Genomic DNA, 19928 nt, shown 5'->3' with positions numbered 1-19928 from the left:
CTTTCAGATTTGTTTGCAAGAGAGAATAGGTAAGTTAGCTATTTAATGAGCACATATACCAACTTTTTTGCAGGTAAGTGGGATGATGTTTTTCAGTGATTGTCGCATCACTGTTCTTATTGCAAATGGTCTGGTCTGTTAAAGGAAGCAGGTTGGTTGTGTGAGACTTCCCAATCAGTTACAATGGTGCAACCTGAATTTGCTGGCATGTGATTGAATTTCCCGTGAAAGCAGCAACAGTTTGGAAGCACCCTAATAATCCTACCAGTTGAATAAAGTCTATTATCCTGGATTTTCCCACAGAATAGGCCTTCTGGAAGCTGGTGGGGGATGAGAGAATTTCACAGAGGTCTATTTAAACATTTGACTTTATGTTCATTTCTTCTCCCCCAACCCCCCATCTGTGCTTATGCCCAAGAGCAAATTTAAATAATAGAAAGCCCATTACAAAGTCTTTCCATGTCAGTTTCCAATGTGAACATGCAGAGTCCTCACTCCCAAGCTTTTAATAATTGAATGGACTCTCTCAATGCAAAAATGTCACTGCTTCCAGTGAAAATTCTTGACAAAAGTTGACTAGGGGTTACATGAACTATAAATTTAAACCAGATTTGAACTGTTTTCATTCACATGGCTTGTTTGTTTGTTTCTTTATTGGATTGGTACTTCTTGTGTTTTTTAAGAGGAGTTCCCAAAGCAGCTCACTACATTTATAAAAGGTTATCATTCTGTAAGAACGATCGCTTTAAAAAATGAAACTCACAAAGGGACCCATGAGGAGGAGGACTTGGAAAGGAAGGATGAGAGAAAAGGGGAACAGGGTGAAAACCAGGATTTTAGCAACTCAAAACCAAGACAAAATAAACACAAACAAATAAAGGGAATGAAATATACATGGAGTCGAGAGTGGATTTCATGCTGTTTATTCAGCTCATAGTGGTGAGGAGGAATGGAAGTTCCCCCAGAATGCCTGCTTTATATACATTATTTACACAAAGGGCCCCACGTGATTGGCTAATTCCGGGATTCACCTATAGGCCAATCAGGTTGCGGATTCACTTCCACCTGGAGCTGGATTGGGTGGTTCCTGTGGACCAATCAGACTGCTGCATTCTGGATCCTATTGTTCTAGGACCAATCAGACTGCCGTATTCTGGATCCTATTGTTCTAGGACCAATCAGACTGCTGCATTTTGGATCCTATTCAACTCAGTACATAACAGGGGGGAACCTCTCACACAAGAATAGTGTTTACTTCCTCTAAACGTGGGGGTGAAGAGTCAACTCTGCAGCAAGCCTGTATTGTGCCCTTCAGCTGAGTTCCCTCCCACAGGTCAGCTTGTGGTAGGAGTGGGATTAGTTCAGCCGCTACAACAGCTCACACAGCGAGGGGTAGCTGCAATGTTAGCTTTCTGGCAGCAGGGGTCGCTGCCACTAACTGGGAAGGAGAAGGGGCAAACGGACAGCGAGGTCAGCGGTTTGCGGGTGCAACGGCAGAAGCACTGCGTTGGCTCTGCTGGTGCGCCATCACAGCCCCAAATTTCCAATAGGGGGCAGCAACACTGCTTCTGGGATGTTAGCATTGCGTCTCCACTCCCCAGATGAGCTGCTGCTTCTGGTACAGCAGCAGGTATATGATGCTATTTCTGCCTGTCTCCCTTGGCTTCCCCCGCAGAAGGTTATTAATCTTTCACCACTGATGTGGTCTGGTAAAGGTCAATGCAGCTGAATGAGGTTGCACCTCTGTCTCCCTTGCTCTCCTTACTCCTTCACACCATAGCTGTCAACTTTCCCCTTTTCTTGCGAGGAATCCTATTCGGAATAAGGGAACTTCCCTTAAAAAATGGGGAACGGCAGCTTTGCTTCACACAGAAGAGCATTTGGTCTTCTGTGGTTTCCTGGTGGGTTAACCCTGCCCCAATTCACCAAAAGGTGAGCCTCCATTTTCACTTAATCCAAGGCTTTACCCCTTAAAAAGAAAAGCATGTGATTGAAGAAGAAAATCTGTTGCCAAAGAAGAAAACCTGCTGCCAACGACACGTTTGCAATGGATGAATTTGTTAAATTTGGCCTCTCTCTGTTTCTCATTTTTCCAATCCTAACTTCTGTTCTCCACACTTCCACAGCAGTTTGCAATCTGAACTGCAGCAGAACGGAGACTGCGCTAATTGTGACGAATACAGGTCAGAAAGGAAACAGCTGTCTTCTTACATCCCAGCTGAGACTGTGCTCAGAGGCACTGGCTCTCGTTGGTAGATCTCAAGGTTATAGTAAAAAATCAAGCTAGATTGCTCTAAAGTAGGCACAGTAACATTACCGTTTTGGGGTTCCCCACCCTCCAAAAAAGCCCCATTGCCTACAAGGCTTCTGTGATCTTCCACAACCCTTTGCAAATAGTAGCCAAAGTTTCCTCAAACCTTTATTGAGAGTCACTTCCATGACGATCCTGTCCTTGGGACCAGGCCCCTTACGATTTGCAGGGGAAACATCTCCATCTTCGCAGCCGGGCAAAGGAGGTCCTGTACTGGCAGTAGAGCTTGGGGAGCTGGAACGGCTCAATAACGTAGGCGTTGGACATGGCGTAAGGCTTGGGCTGCGAAGCCTGGTTCGTACTGTGAGGGTCACCACGCCTTTCTTGAGTTGCTAAAGAAGCAACAGTACAGTCTGTTATGTTTACCATTGTGTTTATTATTCTGAATATATTTATTTCCCATTTTTCTGTCATCATGGAACTTAAGGTGGCATTATTATCCCCTGATAAAAACCAAGGCCTAGGACTGACATCTAAGTTAATGTTGCCACTGTGATAGGTAAAAGTAAAGGGACCCCTGACCATTAGGTCCAGTCGTGGCCGACCCTGGGGTTGCGGCACTCATCTAGCTTTATTGCCCGAGGGAGCCAGCGTACAGCTTCCGGTCATGTGGCCAGCATGACTAAGCCGCTTCTGGCGAACCAGAGCAGCGCACGGAAACACCTTTTACCTTTCCGCTGGAGCGGTACCTATTTATCTACTTGCACTTTAACGTGCTTTCGAACTGCTAGGTTGGCAGGAGCAGGGACCGAGCAATGGGAGCTAACCCCGTCACGGGGATTCGAACCGCCGACCTTCTGATCGGCAAGTCCTAGGCTCTGTGATAGGGAAACATAAAAACATAATGTCCCACCACTGTGATAGGGAAACATAATGTGAGATCTAAGAAGATCCCTACAGGTTCGAGCCAGTGGCCTATCTAGTCCAGAATCCTGTTTTCCCAGTGGCTCAGGGGAAACATGGCTCCTTACTCATCAAAACAAAGCCACCATGTGATGAAACTGAGATCCAGACACGTAAAGGGCAGCCACGGAAATAGAATATTTCGGGGAGAACCCATGTTTCCACTCCAGGACATCATCTGCTACTCCTGGAAGGTCCCGCCTGAAGTTATGTTACCTTAAATGTTTGAATGGCTTCCTGGTGAGTCAGTCCTTGCAAGGACTCTCCATTAACTTCAAGGAGTTCATCTCCTGGAAAGGCAAAACAGGTGTTAATATGCAGACAGAAGACAAAGTGCTTATCCTGAGAAATATGAGAGTTGGAAGGGTTTCCTAGAGTCATCTAGTCCAACCCTCTGCAATGCAGGAATCCTCAGGAATCCATCACTGAGCGGGGTGCCATTCAGCACGCCGTCGACCTGGGACTCCCAAGCCTACCCCAAAGCCAGCGGCCTTCCACCCTTTCATTTTGACAGCTTTGGGGAGGCTTGGGAGTCATGGGCAGGCGGCGTGCCATTGCCCCCCGCTCCTGGGCTTCTTCCTGGGGGGGGGGGAGCCTCCCCTGAGCTGTCAAAAGGAAGCGGGAAGGGAGGAAGGCTGCTGACAAAGCGAAGCAGCTCCTCCCTGCCCCCCGGGAAGCAGCCTGCCATGAGTGGCTTCTCTGCCGCCACGGGCATCTCGCCCCCAGGGACGCTCACCCTGCCCCCATGGCCCCAACCCTGGGTTGACAGCATGGGTTGCCAGAGCAGCTAGCTATTGCCTCTGCCTGCAGTGTATGGCTTCATAAGCTGAACCGGCAGAAATCTCTTCTCTTGCGCTGCAAATACCTTCTTTCAGTCGGCCGTCAGCAGCTGCAGCCCCATTGGGGAAAATGGTCTTCACAAAGATGCCCATGCGTCCCCGGGCAGAATCCTGCCCTCCCACAATGCTGAATCCAAGACCCTGCAGAGTATGGGGAGGAAGAGGGTGGGGAGGAGAGGAGTGGAAAACTGAAATGTTAATTCATTTTAACCTTACAAGAATAAGCGGAAACAAGATTATCAGTAAGGTTGAGCACCCAGTATGAAATGGTGTAAAATAGGAGATGTGAGATTTACCCCTTTTTTTAAGAAAAGGAAAGCATTTTTACTGATATTTTCAAGGTGCATATAATACGGAGCACATACAACAAACAATGAATAAACAACAACCCAAACAAACCTGGAGCAACAAAATACCAACTCAATTGTCAGAAACTATGTTTAAGTCCAAGCAGTTTAAATGTGCTGGTTATTAGTACCAATATGTGGGCGCAAATCATTCCAGTGCAATCCATGAGTTTGTGGCGGCACCATTAAAGGCACTTGCCTTTAAAATAGCACCAGCATTTTCGAATTGGCGCAACTGGTATTCCCAGAAGCTACATTTAAGGGCATATGTAAAGGTAAATTAAAGTTAAGATGGGAATATAATTTGTAACCTATAAACTGTAACTTGGAATTCTATTAGTACGCCTAAGTTTGACAGACACTAGAGACGTTCCCATTTGCAAATAATCTTACCTTGCCCTGCCCCTTCATCAGCACAATGTTGGAAATAATAGATGGCTGGGTGAGTCGCCACGGGTATTCAACCTGCGCGGCACTTAAAGAGCGAGTAGATTTCTTAACAATATGGTATTCCTGGATAAATGAAACAACCACAATATTTAGAAATAAGCCAAAACTGTTGCGTCGCATTTGTTGTTCCCCAAAGAGGCTTTCTTTCTTTCTTTCTTTCTTTTAGTGTTTGCTGTTCCACGTCCCAAACATTTGGCAATTCTATGTCTAGTCTTTACTTTGAATTCAATGATTTAAAATTCGTGAGTGTCTTCAGAAATCTTTTTCTGGTGAGGTGAAGTACCTGAGAGCCCTTGCAGGGAGGTATCAACCCAATGCATGTCTCCAATACTCTCCCCCTTCTCACCTCACCTGGATGCGTACCTGAAGACAGACAGGTGTCCCTGTGTTTAGGACATTTTTTCTTTAACCCGCAACAATGAACCATGCTAAAATTGGGGCTAACGGGGATTCCTTGGTCATTTAAAGACAGTAAACTGTGCAAACCTCACCTGTCTGGTTCCTGTGTCCAAATGCTGTGGGAGAGAATGTTTTCTCCCTCCCCGGGAATATTTCATGGCTATTTCATAATTCACATCTCCATTTTCCACTGTCAACTCATCATCTTCGCCTACGGATTCTAAACGCGTTGCCGCCCCTAAGGGAAAACCCAGAGATGCCGTTTATTACACACATTTCAAAGCATCTTTTAACATCTGTCAGTTGTGATGGGATCAGGTACACTGCTTTTAACATTTTGCATGCACATTCGGAAGTGATTGATGGGTAAATTTCCTAAGTCATATAAACAAATGATGATAAATTTTATCTTCATCTCTAGATATTTATAGAGACACACACATCCAAGTGGGTAGCAATAATTTATCCCAGTAGTCAGAGATGCAAACCAGCATTCTCAAAACACTTTCAGAGCAGAGTCTGAGCACTTTAAGGGTTTAAAGGGTTGCAGTCAAAATTAGTATCAAATAACAAAGTATGCTGTGTATACAGCTTATAAGATTTAGGACTAATCTCACATTATGAGTTTCAGTTTGGCAAAAGCAGTTTATTCTTAAAGTCAGCACTATCTCTCCAGGGTCTTAGGCAGAAGTTTTGCTCATCACCTATTTATTACCTGGTTACTCTTTTATCTGAAGGTGATGAGGACTGAACCTGGGACATTCTGCATGAGACACATGTGCTCTGTCCCTGAGCCATGCTCCCTCCCCCAATGGAAATTATAGCTGGTGGACGGGGCCAGAGCATTGCCTTATGGGTTAGCTCAGTTGGTTAGAGCGTGGTGCTGATGACGCCAAGGTCACCGGTTTGAACCCCGTATGGGTGCATATTCCTGCATTGTAGTGACTTGGCCAAATGATCCATTGGGTCCCTTTCAGCTCTCTGATTCTATGAGAGCCTTTCTTAACCACATACTCTAAAATCTTTTATTCACCCACTCAAATGACATCAACTGTACCTTGGGATCTGCTCCTGTACTTCAATATCCCACTTCCCAGAGTTGGACTCTGACAGTTTTCTTTGGATCCCTCTGCACCAGTAGGATCTGCGGGATTATCTGGATCTGTCAGATCTGGCTCCTGAAAAGAGAAGGAAAAAGAATCCAGTTAAGTTCTTGGGACAGGTCATCATTTCCCCAGTCGGGTTAGCCATTATCCTACTGAAGCTAAAAAAAATAATAGGCAAAGTCGAATCTATTGCTGTGACAAAGGTATACAGAGGCTTCTAACCACCCACTTGTTTTTGTCCTGGCAAGGGGCTTCTGCAGTTTAGAACGCAGGAACACACTGCAAGGTGACAGAAACAGCAGTGTTCCTTCCCAAATTATAGATACTGGGAGCTTCATCAGAATGAGGAGTAACATAATCTCTGTACTTCAGTTGTACTTCGAGTCAAGGTGAGGTATGAATCAACGATTGAAATTATTGGTATGTGAAGCTGCGACTGCACTTCTGTAGCTTGGCCTCTGTGTATTATTATATTGTGTGTGAAAGAGTAAAAAAAAAACAAAAAACAGCAGTGCACTTAGTCCTCATCCACAGCCTCAATTCATGTTTTAGACCAGGCCTGTCCAACCTGACCAGCAACTCTGGTCCCTAAGAAAAGCTGAACAACTTCGACTCACCCTCCCCACAAAAAGCTCAACAACTCTGGTCAATCCAATGGGTAGTTCACTGCGAGTTTATTTATAGTTGGAGTATATCGCAGTCTCTTATAAATTGGACACCCCTGTTTTAGACCCTATGTGGCGATGCCCCGAGAATTCGGACATCTTTGGCTCATTCATAGGTTCCTTTCTACAGGCAGGATAGCTGCTATACCTTAATCAGAGCTATGTGCCCACGGTGGGGAACCTTTGGCCCTCCAGATATTGCTGAACTACCGTTCTCATTACCCCTGGAAACTGTAGCTCAACAACACCTGGAAAGTCAAAGATTCCCCACTCCTGCTGTGTGCTATAGGCCTTGGTCCCTTTGCTGCCTTCTTCTGGACCCATTCCAGTTCATCCATTTCCTTCTTTAAATGTGCTCTTGCTCCTCCGTAACTTAGAAAGCAGCAACTGTCTAGGGGTTCTGCTAAACTCCCAGAGCAGCCAAAGGAAATTCTGCCTGATGATGGCTTCATATATTCATTCCTCCTGCATGGGAAATGGATTAATTACTTTGTACTACATTAAGGGCGGCATAAGTGATCATCCTACACTGTGAAAATTGAATTGTGACGATGTCACACGATCATGTTATGGGCCTGTGGCAGGAATAAACTATGTACACTATGCTCCACAAATTGCAAAATATCTCCTGTTTCCTACATTGTTTTTTTGTTTTTGTAATTAAGTTAGATCTTTATGCTATCCTTCAGTTAAACATTTCCAGTTTGATTCTAATTTGATCTCAGTTGGTGGGAAGGTCCTTACAAGAAGGGAATACTTCTGTTTAGATTATTACGGCCTGGGGATCTCCAAAATGATACAGTGGAACCATAAAAGCCTCAGATACAGGCAGTGCTGGATTTATGTATAAGCTAAACAAGCTATAGCTTAGGGCCCAACTCTCTTGGGGCCCCCCAAAGAAATTTAAAGAAAAAAACTGGACGTACATTTCCAAAATAAGATAAAAACAAAAACAAAACCTACATGCAGCAACAGTGTTTTGTGTTGTGTAGGCTCCTATGATGTAAGTAATGGGCCCGCCTGCTAGCCTGCTCCCTAAAATATCACTGGTTTGCTCCTTTCTATATATAGGGCACCTACATTCTGCATGGACTTGTTGCAAGGCAACATGCACAAATGGCTTTAGATACCTATTAGGTCCATAAATTACCATACAGCATATATTCAACACACAAAAAAACAGCGACAATTTGTTGTTGACGAAGGACAGTCGGACATATCAAGGGCCCCATTACCTTCAGTAGCTTAGGGCCTCATCGAAACTAAATCCGGCCCTGAATACAGGCTAAATTGCACGTTAGGAGGTTCTGCAGTGTGATGGGTTTTTAAAGAAAACACCTTAAAGGGCCATGGCTTAGTGGCAGGGCTTCTGCTTTGCACGCAAGAAGTCAGTCCCATTTTCAGTCTCTGGCATCTCCAGGTAGAGCCCTGGAGAGCTGTTGTCAGTCACTATAGACAGTATTGAGTTTGATGGACCAATGGTCTGACTTAGCATAAGGTGGCTTCCTAGGTTTAACCACCGTGGTGGGAAGGGAGCGAACTGACAAGGGGCAATGGCACTGGAGAAGAGGTTGTTTAACCATTTCCCGCACTATTTTCCTGGCTGAAATCTCTTCCTTCCGTGTGAGCTGCTGATACACTTTCAGGGCAAAAAAAGAAAAAAAGGGGGAGATGATCAAAATGTGTAAATACACAATAAGCACAGTTTCAAATTATTTATATTAAGAAAAATACAAATACATAAATACGCAACACAGTAGAACCTTGTTTCTCAAACAGCTTAGTTGACGAACAAATCGGAACCTGAATGCCGAAAACCCAGAAGTAAGTGTTCTGGTTTTTGAACATTTTTTGGAACCTGAACACCTGGTGTGGTTGTCGGCTATTGCTTCCAGGGCGCCTGTGCCAATCAGAAGCCGCGCCTTGGTTTTCGAACATTTTGGAAGTCGAACGGACTTCCAGAAGGGATTATGTTCGAGAACCAAGGTAGCGCTGGATCCATATCTGCAAGAACCCTATGTAGCCAAGATAAGAGAAAATCACTAGGCAGCACAATACAAACTCCCAACCAACATAAAAGCACACAACCACTACAACCATCTACCACCTCATACAATATATCTGCCAGACAACAACGACAGAATCATACCACACATAACACACCCCAACTCATGGCAATCAACCAATCAACACTGGTGGAAGACACAAACAAACAGCAGCATCACCCTCGTGTTGGGTCTGGAGGTGACCATGAACTCAGTCTTTGGGGGGGAAACACCTAGCAGCTCCACTTTCCTCCTCTACTTCAGCATTGCAGATGTGGCTGGTCCCAGTCATCTGCCTCTGGAGTGGAACGGTAGTCTGGATTGCAAAATGGGCTGCCTCCTACTGGCTGATCACTTTCAGCAGAGAGCTGCAAGGCTCCCACTAGAGACATGGAATTGCCATGCTTCATTCATTCATTGTTTACAGAGCATCCACATGCTACCATCGTCCAATCATCATCAAGTTGAATTTTCTGGGTGCTGTTCCATCTCTTCTCAGATAACAAAAACTCAAAGTTTTCCAAACTAAAATAATAGCAGCGCAATCTCCACAGATGCAGATGCCTTTAGCATTTCTCTTCCAAAAAAATTCAAAGGGTGGATAGCGAACCTATCACAGCTCAGGACACCTTCAGTATAATATCATAACATTTTAATCTTTTAATTATCACTAAAATACTTTTTCTGATTATATATTTTTGAAAGAAAGAAAGATAGATTAAAAAACAAATTCTTTTTCAGTCACTGCTGTTAATCCTGTTGCTAAAATGGCAGTGAACAAAAATGTGTTGTTTTTTTAAACACACCTCAGCACTATTGTAGCATAGTGTCATAGCACCACAGTAAATAACTATTATAACTCTGTGGTGTTCTAGTGCTACACCTTTCTTTTGCTATATATAAATATTTTAGTGTTAATTTAAAATATTGATTTTTTAAAAAGTAAATAAATGGGGGTCATAAAAGGCACCCATCTCAAGGCTTATAGTACATGTGTGCAGAATTTCAAGTGCCCCCACCTACAAGCTCTACGTCATGCCCATGGGTGTGAGTGGAATAAAGCAGGGTGCACAGTTATCTATTTTAGTCATTAAATTTGTATCCCACACTTCCTCCCAAAGGAGCCCAGGATGGCAAACCCACAAGCGATAAAACATCTAAAAACAATTGCAGTATAGATCCAGGCTAGGAAACATCTCTCTATAAAAGGTTGGTTGGAAGAGGAAGGACAGTGATGTATTGGGTATATAAGGGATTAGATAATCTGTCAGGTATCCTGTCCCCAAACTACATAAGGCTTTATACACCAAAACCAGCACATTGAACTTAGTCCGGTAGATGCTAAATACTCTGAATTACGTTCTGAAGTATGATGTTTATTTATTTTAAAGCATTCTAGGCCCACTTAATTTCCCAATGGAACTCAAACTGGCTTAACCAATCAGATCGTCACAGAATAAACAACAATAGCCACCCCCCCCCCAAATTAAACCCAATCAGAACATGCATGTAAGAAGCAAAACAAAACTCACATATTCCAAAGCACTAGTCATAAACTCTCGACAACAAGGCCCTTTTCAAAAAGCCAGGTCTTCATCAACTGCCTGAAGAAATATGATGATAGTGCCTGACTCACTTCGCTCATTGGGACACACAGGACAGAAGATTGGGAGACCACCAGTAGGCGGAGCCAGAACCAACAGCAGGTAGAGTTATAAGTAATTCTAGTTTTATATGCCATCTTCCTCCCTGTTGAGTTCTACAAGGATGACCCTGAGATTAAGGAGGAGGAATCAGAGGCAGTGCCACCCACTGGATTGGAGGTTAGTAAGAAGTCAGGAATTTGAGGAATGGCTGAAGGCAGAAGCTGATGAAGCAGTGCCTCATTTGACACAATGGACCAGTTCCAACGCATGACTACCTTTTCCTCTTCGTCTTCTACAAAAGACACACAAAGCATCTCATACAGGTATTTTACAATTTTACAGAGCCAGTGTGGTGTAGTGGTTAAGAGCGGTAGTCTTGTAATCTGGGGAACCGGGTTCGCGTCTCTGCTCCTCCACATGCAGCTGCTGGGTGATCTTGGGCCAGTCACACTTCTTTGAAGTCTCTCAGCCCCACTCACCTCACAGAGTGTTTGTTGTGGGGGAGGAAGGGAAAAGGAGAATGTTAGCCGCTTTGAGACTCCTTAAAGGGAGTGAAAGGAGGGATATCAAATCCAAACTCTTCTTCTTCTTCTTCTTCTTCTTCTTCTTCTTCTTCTTCTTCTAATTGGCGTGCTGGATTATTTGCTTTGTTCCAGATCTCCATAAAATGAATTATTATCAGGCACAAAAGTAAGGTAATATACCTGTGATAAAACACTATGTGCTTGTGAAAAAAAGATCAGGGGCATGAAGTTTATTGTACACACTGAAGCTTTTCTACTTTCTAAAAGACCCAGATTTCTTCCTGCTTGGAAAATAAACAGAAACTCTACCCATTAAGCTTGTACAAATTTCTCATGGGCCCCAGTTTGTAATCCTTGGCTACAGAAAGGAGCTGTGGTGCCACAGTTCAATGAAAACGCAACTCTTGTCTTATTCTCCCAACCACACATGAATGTAATCTTTTTACAGGCTGCCCTTCTGCCAAAACAGTAACCATGCCATTCTGGGTTCCCTTGCTTTCCAGGAAGTGCTGCTTATTCCGCCTTGAATTCATATTGCTAATTGAAAACAGTGTTTCCCAAACTGCATTCCAGAAAATTCAAGCTGCCAAGGAAACCCCTATCAGGGGTTCTTGAAAGAAAAGTTCAGGAACTGTGGACAAACTATCTGAAAGGACCATTTTGCACCACTACTGACCGTTCTCTTCAATGTCTGGCTGCAGAGTGTTCTAGCGCACATGTAACGGTAAACCAGGCTATAGCCTCGTGCAATCCATTGCTGCACATCTGTTAGCAAAGCCATGGTTTGGCTTAGCATGCCATCCAAACTGTGAGCCATTACCAATGTTTGTTCTTGGTTGTAATGGTTCGAGGGATTGCTTGTGCGTAAGTTGCCTTTACTCATGGCTAGCTTGCATGGTTGAACCCTTTCTGACAGGACAGCCTCTAATCCGTGGCTGCCTCAGTCGCTGGCAGAATCCGTCAGTGGGCGTTTCTTAAACCGCTTCCAACATAAAAGCTGTTTGACGCCCAGTCTCCTCCCCCGTTGCCTGCGCGAAAGCTTTCTGCGCAAGGTGGGTGTGGGCAAAGGAGCACTTGTGCCCTCTCCGCTGGTCTCCTGCGAAGAGTCCTGGAGCCACCTCTCCGATTCCTCTATCTCCTCCCCTTCTCCACTGGTGTTACGCTGATTACCTTCCCCAGTGGATGGGCTATCCCTCCTCCTACTAGGACCCTCCCCACCATCGTCCGGGAGCCTCCTCTCCGCCTCCGGCTCCGATGGCAGTTCCCTGACATTGGTCTACAAGGTCCACCATTTGAAGGACTGTCGGAAGACAGCCCTCTACTTTAAAGCATCCTTTATTTCAGGGGTGGGGAACATGTGGTTCTCCAGGTGTTGTCGGACTACAACTCCCATCATTGCTGATCTCTAGCCATGCTGGAAGGGGCTGGTGGGAGTCTGGAGGGCCACAAGTTCCCTAACCCTGCTCTATTTCAACAGGGATGTCCTGTTTAAGTCAGATTTAAACATAAGGATCCATAAGAAAAGACAGCAGATGTCCCGAATTTGCTCCTCAAAAGTTAGCACCCAGAGAACCAATTGAGGAAGCACACAGGTCACCTGGTCTTGTCTTCCCTTTTATTGTGAGGCATACTGTATTTCTATTTAAATTATAGCAATGGTTTCTAAATTTGCATCTATACAGAAATTAGAAAACAAAATTTTAATGCAAATCTTGTCCTCTTTTCTGGTGAGGCAAAGTGGCCGCCCTATCAAGGGAAGCCCTGCTGTAAGCAAAATGATCTCAGCAGGGTAAAAGAGTGAGGCCTTTAAAAGCTCCAGTAATGTGTGACTATGCCCCCCGGTTTGAGTGTCGATTACTAATTCGGGGGGGCAGAACAGAAAGTGGAGTTTGCTGCACAAAATGGCACCAAACCAGAACTTTGGCACCAGTTTGTGGTCAATCGGACAAGGTTGGTCCCCAGTGGCTTACTTTGCAGGGGGGGGGGTGCACAAAATGTGGTTTTTGTGGCACAAAACTTTGGCGCCTCTTTGGCGACCATCAGACAAGATTGGATTTTTTTGGCATTAACTTGTGACCCCGATTTGCTGTGTAAATTCCTCAGCTTGGGGGGGGGCGGCATGAAACGCAGGGTTCACGGCACAAAACTAGCACTAAACTTTGGCATCAGTTTGGGGGGGCATCTGAAATTTCGGGGTCACGCGTTAGTGGAGCTGTCTTTACAGCGTTGCCTCTTAACGCTGCGGATTCCCTTTTAAGAAACTGCATCAACAGTTTTCATTTTGCTGAGGTTTTAATCTTCCATAAGGAGGTAGTCTTCTTTTTAAAGGCTATTATGTTTCTAAAGAAATACGATTCTGGAGGCTGAATCAATGTTATTGCAAATTTAAGACAGCTGATCTGTTTGCTTGCTTCTTTTCCTCCTCCCTTCGCAGTATTTCCAGTCACGATCTCAAAGGTGGAGCCAGTTTATTCCTATCGCCGCCACCACTTCACCCAGTTGTGCCATTAGGCAGAAAAGCATATCTCAAAGCTCATTGTTCCATGGGTCACCAACTCTTTGTTTGCATGTAGGAGGTCTCAGGAAATACAGGCTTCTAAGCGGCCTCTGCCTGTTGTCTTTGTCCAACATGAATCTGACCAAACTGCGGGTGGCAGTGGAAGACAGAAGTGCCTGGCGTGCTCTGGTCCATGGGGTCACGAAGAGTCGGACACGACTAAACGACTAAACAACAACAAAAGCGGCCTCTTAACAGCTCTTAGCAAGAATCTTTCAAAGTTCGGATTTGTTTACTTAGCATTTCCCCCTATTCAGAAAACCACAAGGGCAGTTCCAGCGATTGAACATTAATCTTGCTTCTTGATCTTTTCTTCTGACAGACTTGCAAATAAAAGGTTCCCATCACTTTCCTTTCTAAACAGAGGATGCCATGTTTATCATTTGTCCTCAGGTAGAGATGCAAAAACAAACATACAGGCATCTTACAGTATCATCCCTTTTGTCATTTCCCCCAATCTCTGGCATGCAAGTCTACCACCGATTTTTTACTTTAAGGCTCTTGTGTTAACATACATCTCTGTTGGTGTGTGAACCTGCCACCCACTTTTCCCTTTAAACACACCTCCTACCTAAAGAGGAGGGGCATCTTTCCCCAGAGATAAACCAGGCAATGTCCTTGAACGTTATTGAATTACCGTATTTTTTGCTCTATAAGACTCACTTTTTCTCTCTGAAAAAGTAAGGGGAAATGTGTGTGCATCTTATGGAGTGAATGCAGGCTGTGAAGCTATCCCAGAAGCCAGAGCAGCAAGAGGGATTGCTGCTTTTGCTGCACAGCGATCCCTCTTGCTGTTCTGGCTTCTGAGATTCAGAATATTTTTTTTCTTGTTTTCCTCCTCCAAAAACTAGGTGCGTCTTGTGGTCTGGTGCGTCTTATAGAGTGAAAAATACGGTAAATTTTAATATGGCACGTTCACATATGAGGGTTCCCAAAAGACATGTGTGCAACACTTAGGGGTCATTCAGACTTCATTTTGTGCCATGTTTCTGTGCCATGCTTTAAAGCTCCATGTCTGAGGATTTTTATTTTTGGTCCCAGTGCTTTCCCTGGGAAAACCTGCATAAAAACTGGGAAAAACTGTCTGCAGACAAATGTCGGCTCCCTTGGCCTATAAAGGGAGACGAGCGCCGCAACCCCAGAGCCATCTGTGACTGGACTTAACCATCAGGGCTCCTTTACCTTTACCTTTTTGGGACGCGGGTGGTGCTGTGGTCTAAGCCACTGAGCCTCTTGGGCTTGCCAATCAGAAGGTCGGCAGTTCAAATCCCCGCGACAGGGTGAGCTCCCGTTGCTCGGTCCCAGCTCCTGTCAACCTAGCAGTTCAAAAGCATGCCAAAAAGTGCAAGTAGATAAATAGGTACTGCTCTGGCAGGGAGGTAAACGGCATTTCCGTGTGCTGCTCTGGTTTCGGTGTTCCGTTGCACCAGAAGCAGCTTAGTCATGCTGGCCACATGACCCGGAACAACTGTCTGTGAACAAACGCCAGCTCCCTCGGCCTGTAAAGCGAGATGAGCGCTGCAACCCCAGAGTTGTCTGCAACTGGACTTAAACCGTCAGGGGTCCTTTACCTTTTTACAGCTGAATCGAAGCACATGGAAACCGAGTTTTCCATGGATATCTGCTCCAATTCAGCAGTAAAATGCAGGTTTTCCCAGGGAAAGCACCAGACGAACAAGCAAAACCAAAAAACCCCACTTCAACACAGAGCATTAAATCGCAGAGCTGTGCCTGGACAGTGCAATGCAAGAGGAACTGTGGCTGAGCCCTTCCTTACACACGACAGTAATTCCGATGGTATGATCCCACAAAGGTTGGAAGCAAATAACACCAACACACACACACACACACACACACACACAACTTTGCATGAGCATTCCTAACTTTGACCTGAAATGGTGAAGTCTATTCAAGCACCTTCAAGAAACTAGCTAGAACCTTCCTCTGTTGCCGTCTCTCCTTTCCCTTTCCCTCCCAAGGGCCTGGAAGGGGAAATCCTCAAATCCCCAAATGAAAAGTAATACTATTTGCATCCCTTTCTACATTTGAACCTCCAGGCCAAAGGTTTCCCCACCGCTGCTTTAGATGCCGCAATCCCCACTTGCAGCTCTCTGTTTAATCCATGCCAAGGCATCAATGTGTAGCTCTCAGCTTCATTCTTGCCCAGACAGGACTCCTATGTGACAGTACAACTTATTCAATTTTTTTAAAGGATTTTTATTTATACAGCCAAGAAAGAAGAACAATGCCAGAGGAAATAGTCCTATGTAAACTAACCGCATATAGCTTTAGCACTGAGGACATCCCTTTCATGCCATCAAAGACAACAAAAAATATGAAAGAATCACTCCCAAGATATTTTTCTGCCTGCCTTTTGCACTGTTCGTGCATGATGCGCTCAGAGGAAAAACCTGCAATGTAGCACATTACTTTCCAAAGTATTTGATCTAAAGGCCCATTTTCAAATTATGTAGATGATGCTTTTTGAAGCACAGCATGTTTAAAACACATTTTTAACAGAGCCCAGTAGGGTTCAAATTGCAGCCAGCTGCAGTGTTTTTGCAGGAAAGCAAAGTGCAGATGCGACAGAACCACACATCAAGTGAAATGTTATTATATTAACAACAGCTAGATTGCAGAGTAACATTAGTGTTCATTTTGTTTTAATATCTTGCTTCCAAGATCAGGTATTTCCACTAAAATTGATTGGTATATCCATGTGGCCTAAAAAGAAGGAACGGAATATTTGAAGTCAGCATATTTAGGGAAATATGCCTCTCTGGGTAGGTGCATGCTGGCACACATGCATGCCTACCAATGCCTAGATGAAACATGGGACACCCGTACCCAAATCTTGACCCAAATGTCCAAATTTGCCAGGATGTTGGGTCTGCATGCAGCTTCCCTGTGTGGTGAGCCTTTGAGAGCAGCAGCTCACCACTTCTAAGCTGGAGGTAGGGAAACGTCCTTCCGCTCCATGGGCCAGATCCTTATCAGGATCGGCCTCATAGGTCGGCTTTGACAGGTGTGCCTGGAAGGGCCGGTCATTGTTTCCGCAGGAATGCTGCTGCAAACCCCCGCCAGAATCAGGAAAGGGCTTTGCACTGGAATCCACTGTTGAAATGGTGTCCATGCAGACCTTGGAATCCTGCCAACTGAGCAGGATTTAACCCCCGCTGGGGTTGACTGAGGGTTGAATCCTGCTGAACTCACCTGTACCTGCTCCACACAGCCAATGCAGGATTTCACTGCATTCTCCTGCCCATCATGAGTGATGTCAGCTGATGGCTGGGTGGGTGTGGTTTGCGGAATATGGTCTTGCGAGTCAAATTAGACCCCATTGGTGGGCCAAGACTGGCCCACAGACCAGCTATTGCCCACCTCTGTTCTCAGTGAAGTACCCTCAGGCCTTATACTGGCTTTACCCATGCAGGCTGGCCAATGAGACGGGTATAAAAGGGGTCCCTGTTTCAGCTGATGTGAAAGACTTATTGAGCAAGAATTCCCTGTATGCTCTCCAAATCAGGAACCGTCCCACAACAGATAGGCGTGTGTGCAAGACAACAGAAGAGGGAGGGGAAATTACATTGCAAAGTCAAAAGTCCTTGTGCTGGCACCACTGGATATCACCCAGGGTTTGTCTATTTACCGTATTGGCCTGAATATAAGCAGCACTTTGTTTTTCCAAATTCCGATTGTGAAAAGTTAAAGTGCGGCCTATATTCACAACCTTATGGTATCGCTGCTGAAACAGCTGCCACGGGGGCCATCGGGGGTGTGGGACAATGGCGCCTGTCCTGACCGTGTCACCCAAACCTCCACCAGCAAAGTGTGGCGGCTCCCCCACCCCAGGAAGCAGCCCGGGAGCGCAGGGCAACAGCATGCAACCCGCCCATCACTCCCAAGCCTCTGGCTTGGGGAGGTAGTGACGGAAGGCTGTAGTATCAGGAGGTAGGCGCACAGTGTGCTCAGAACCGGCACTGGCTTGGGGAATGGGGTGCCGGCCGCCCCCAGTTCAGGGCAGTAGACCCAGGAGGCAGGCCACACCCACAAATAAGCCTTGAATTTTAAAGGTGCATCTTATTTGTGGGTGCATCTTATATTCGGGCCAATATGGTATTTAGCCTATTTCCGTAGTGCGGTTTTGCTAAAATCCAGGGGTGTCTGAGGAGCTCGTTCTTTGCAAATCTTGGTTCAAACTATGCTGTCCCGCAACTCCCAGACTAATGTGCAGATCAGGAAGCCGCTACCCATTGGATTCCATGCCCTTCCCAATGTTTTCATGCATTTCTCAAGACACAGTGCACTTGGTGGAGAGAGAACACATTTTGGAAATGTGTCTTTTGTGAGAAAGCAGTATTTAAATATGTGTTTATTACAACAACAAAAATCATGAAGATTTTCATAAAACTCAGATCAAAAGTAGAATAGCACAGACTTAGAATCGTAGAGTTGGAAGGGACCACAAGGGTCATCTAGTCCAACCCCCTGCAATGCAAGAATTTTCGCCCCAACATGGGGCTCAAACCCACAACCCTGAGATGAAGAGTCTCATGCTCTACCAACTGAGCTATCCCAGCTTGGCTTGTAAATGAGCACATGGAAAACCAACACAGGATGGAAATAGACTGAGTTCTCCACCCCTACCAAAAAACATAAGCGGTTTATGGGCCACTCCTCACACAAGAAATGACATTTGAACTTTAACCAAGGATATCTAGTTTCTGTTACTAAAAGCAGGGGCATTCCATCTCAGCAGGCCCACGTGAACTCCATGTGCAACATTCAAAACACTGACAGGCGAGGAGAATTCGCTCCGTAAATTTATATAGGAAAACAAGCTTTTCAAGACTACAAGAACAGCTGCAAGGGAACTTCTAACATCGTGGGTGTAGACATCCTAGCATCAAACATTTGGCTCAGTTTGCATAATTAGGCAATTTGGCTGAACCTGTAGTAGCACAGAAAAACCAAAGGGGAACAAAGTGACTACCATCTCCATTCTGGGAGACTGTTCACTCATGCTAAGCTATGGTTGGAGGTTGGATGGCGGCTAACAGACTGAGGTTGAATCCTGACAAGACACTGTTTCTGGGGGACATGAGGCGGGCAGGTGTGGAAGACTCCCTGATCCTGAATGGGGCCTTCTTGGTAGTGGTGCCCGCCCTGTGGAACGCCCTCCTACCAGATGCCAAAGAGAAAAATAACTACCAAACTTTTAGAATACATCTAAAGGCAGCCCTGTTTAGGGAAGCTTTTAATGTTTAATAGGTTATTGTATTTTAGTGTTTTGTTGGAAGCCGCCCAGAGTGGCTGGGGGGACCCAGCCAGATGGGCGGTGTATAAATAACAAATTATTATAATATTATTATTATGGTTTGGCTTAGTGTGATGAACAAACCAGGTCAAGGTCTGGGAGAAATTTCTTTATCTGCTAATTTAATTTATACCTTACCCTCCCATCAAAACAGGTCCGCAAGATGGCTTACAAACGGATAAAACCCAAGGCATGTAATCTTTAAAATGTCAAGATACGAAACGTATCGGAAGAGTTGTTCCATATGTACATGTTTTTATATATCGCATGCCCCGGGACAAGGTCTGGGCCAGGACATTAGCACTCCATTTCAGCTGTCCCCTAGGCAGGAACCTCTACTTAAAGAGCGAAAGGGTTAGGAATTTTAAAAGCTTAACAAGGCAGGGAAAGGTCCAGCATGGCAGTGAAACTGTACACAAATCTCAGCAGAAAATGTCATTTTAACATCTTTCCTTCCTTAACCTATCTGTAGCACTTTAGAACTTCAGTTTTAAAAACACACAAATATCACATTCGCATGAATCATCATGGTTATTTATTATCCTTAAACTCACTAGCCAAGGCTAAAGGGGAAGAGACAACTTAAGACAAATATGAGAACGTCATAGATCATTTCGGCTGTCTCAGTCCTGCAATAAAAACTTTTAATGTGTTCCCATCCTTCATCTTTCCAGCCCAGGTTTTATTGGTTTGGATTATTTTTGCGTAGGTTTCAACGCTGTACCAAGCTGTACCTTTCGCCTTTGTCATAAAGAAGCACTTTCCTTTTTAAACTGCAGCTATGAAACTTTGTTGCTACAACAGGCAAATCAGTTAAAT

General features: G+C 44.9%; 1 protein-coding gene across 7 annotated transcripts in view; it reads right to left on the bottom strand.

Annotated features, from left to right (window-relative positions):
* Positions 1-19928, bottom strand: part of PDZD2 (PDZ domain containing 2) — a 230589-nt gene that overhangs the window by 32768 nt on the left and 177893 nt on the right. For all 7 annotated transcript variants that reach the window (XM_083402584.1, XM_083402586.1, XM_083402585.1 and 4 more), the window contains 6 exons: positions 6307-6427; positions 5342-5487; positions 4794-4913; positions 4080-4194; positions 3431-3504; positions 2418-2643 (listed from right to left, as the gene is read on the bottom strand). In XM_083402584.1, coding sequence (XP_083258710.1) covers positions 2418-2643; positions 3431-3504; positions 4080-4194; positions 4794-4913; positions 5342-5487; positions 6307-6427 — 802 coding nt within the window. The remainder of the gene's footprint in view (positions 1-2417; positions 2644-3430; positions 3505-4079; positions 4195-4793; positions 4914-5341; positions 5488-6306; positions 6428-19928) is intronic.

This window comes from Podarcis tiliguerta (genome assembly GCF_965153285.1).
Source record: "Podarcis tiliguerta genome assembly, chromosome: 11".
Lineage (NCBI taxonomy): Eukaryota > Metazoa > Chordata > Lepidosauria > Squamata > Lacertidae > Podarcis > Podarcis tiliguerta.
The sequence above is the reverse complement of the archived record's forward strand: the minus strand, read 5'-3'. Positions and strand labels throughout refer to the sequence as shown.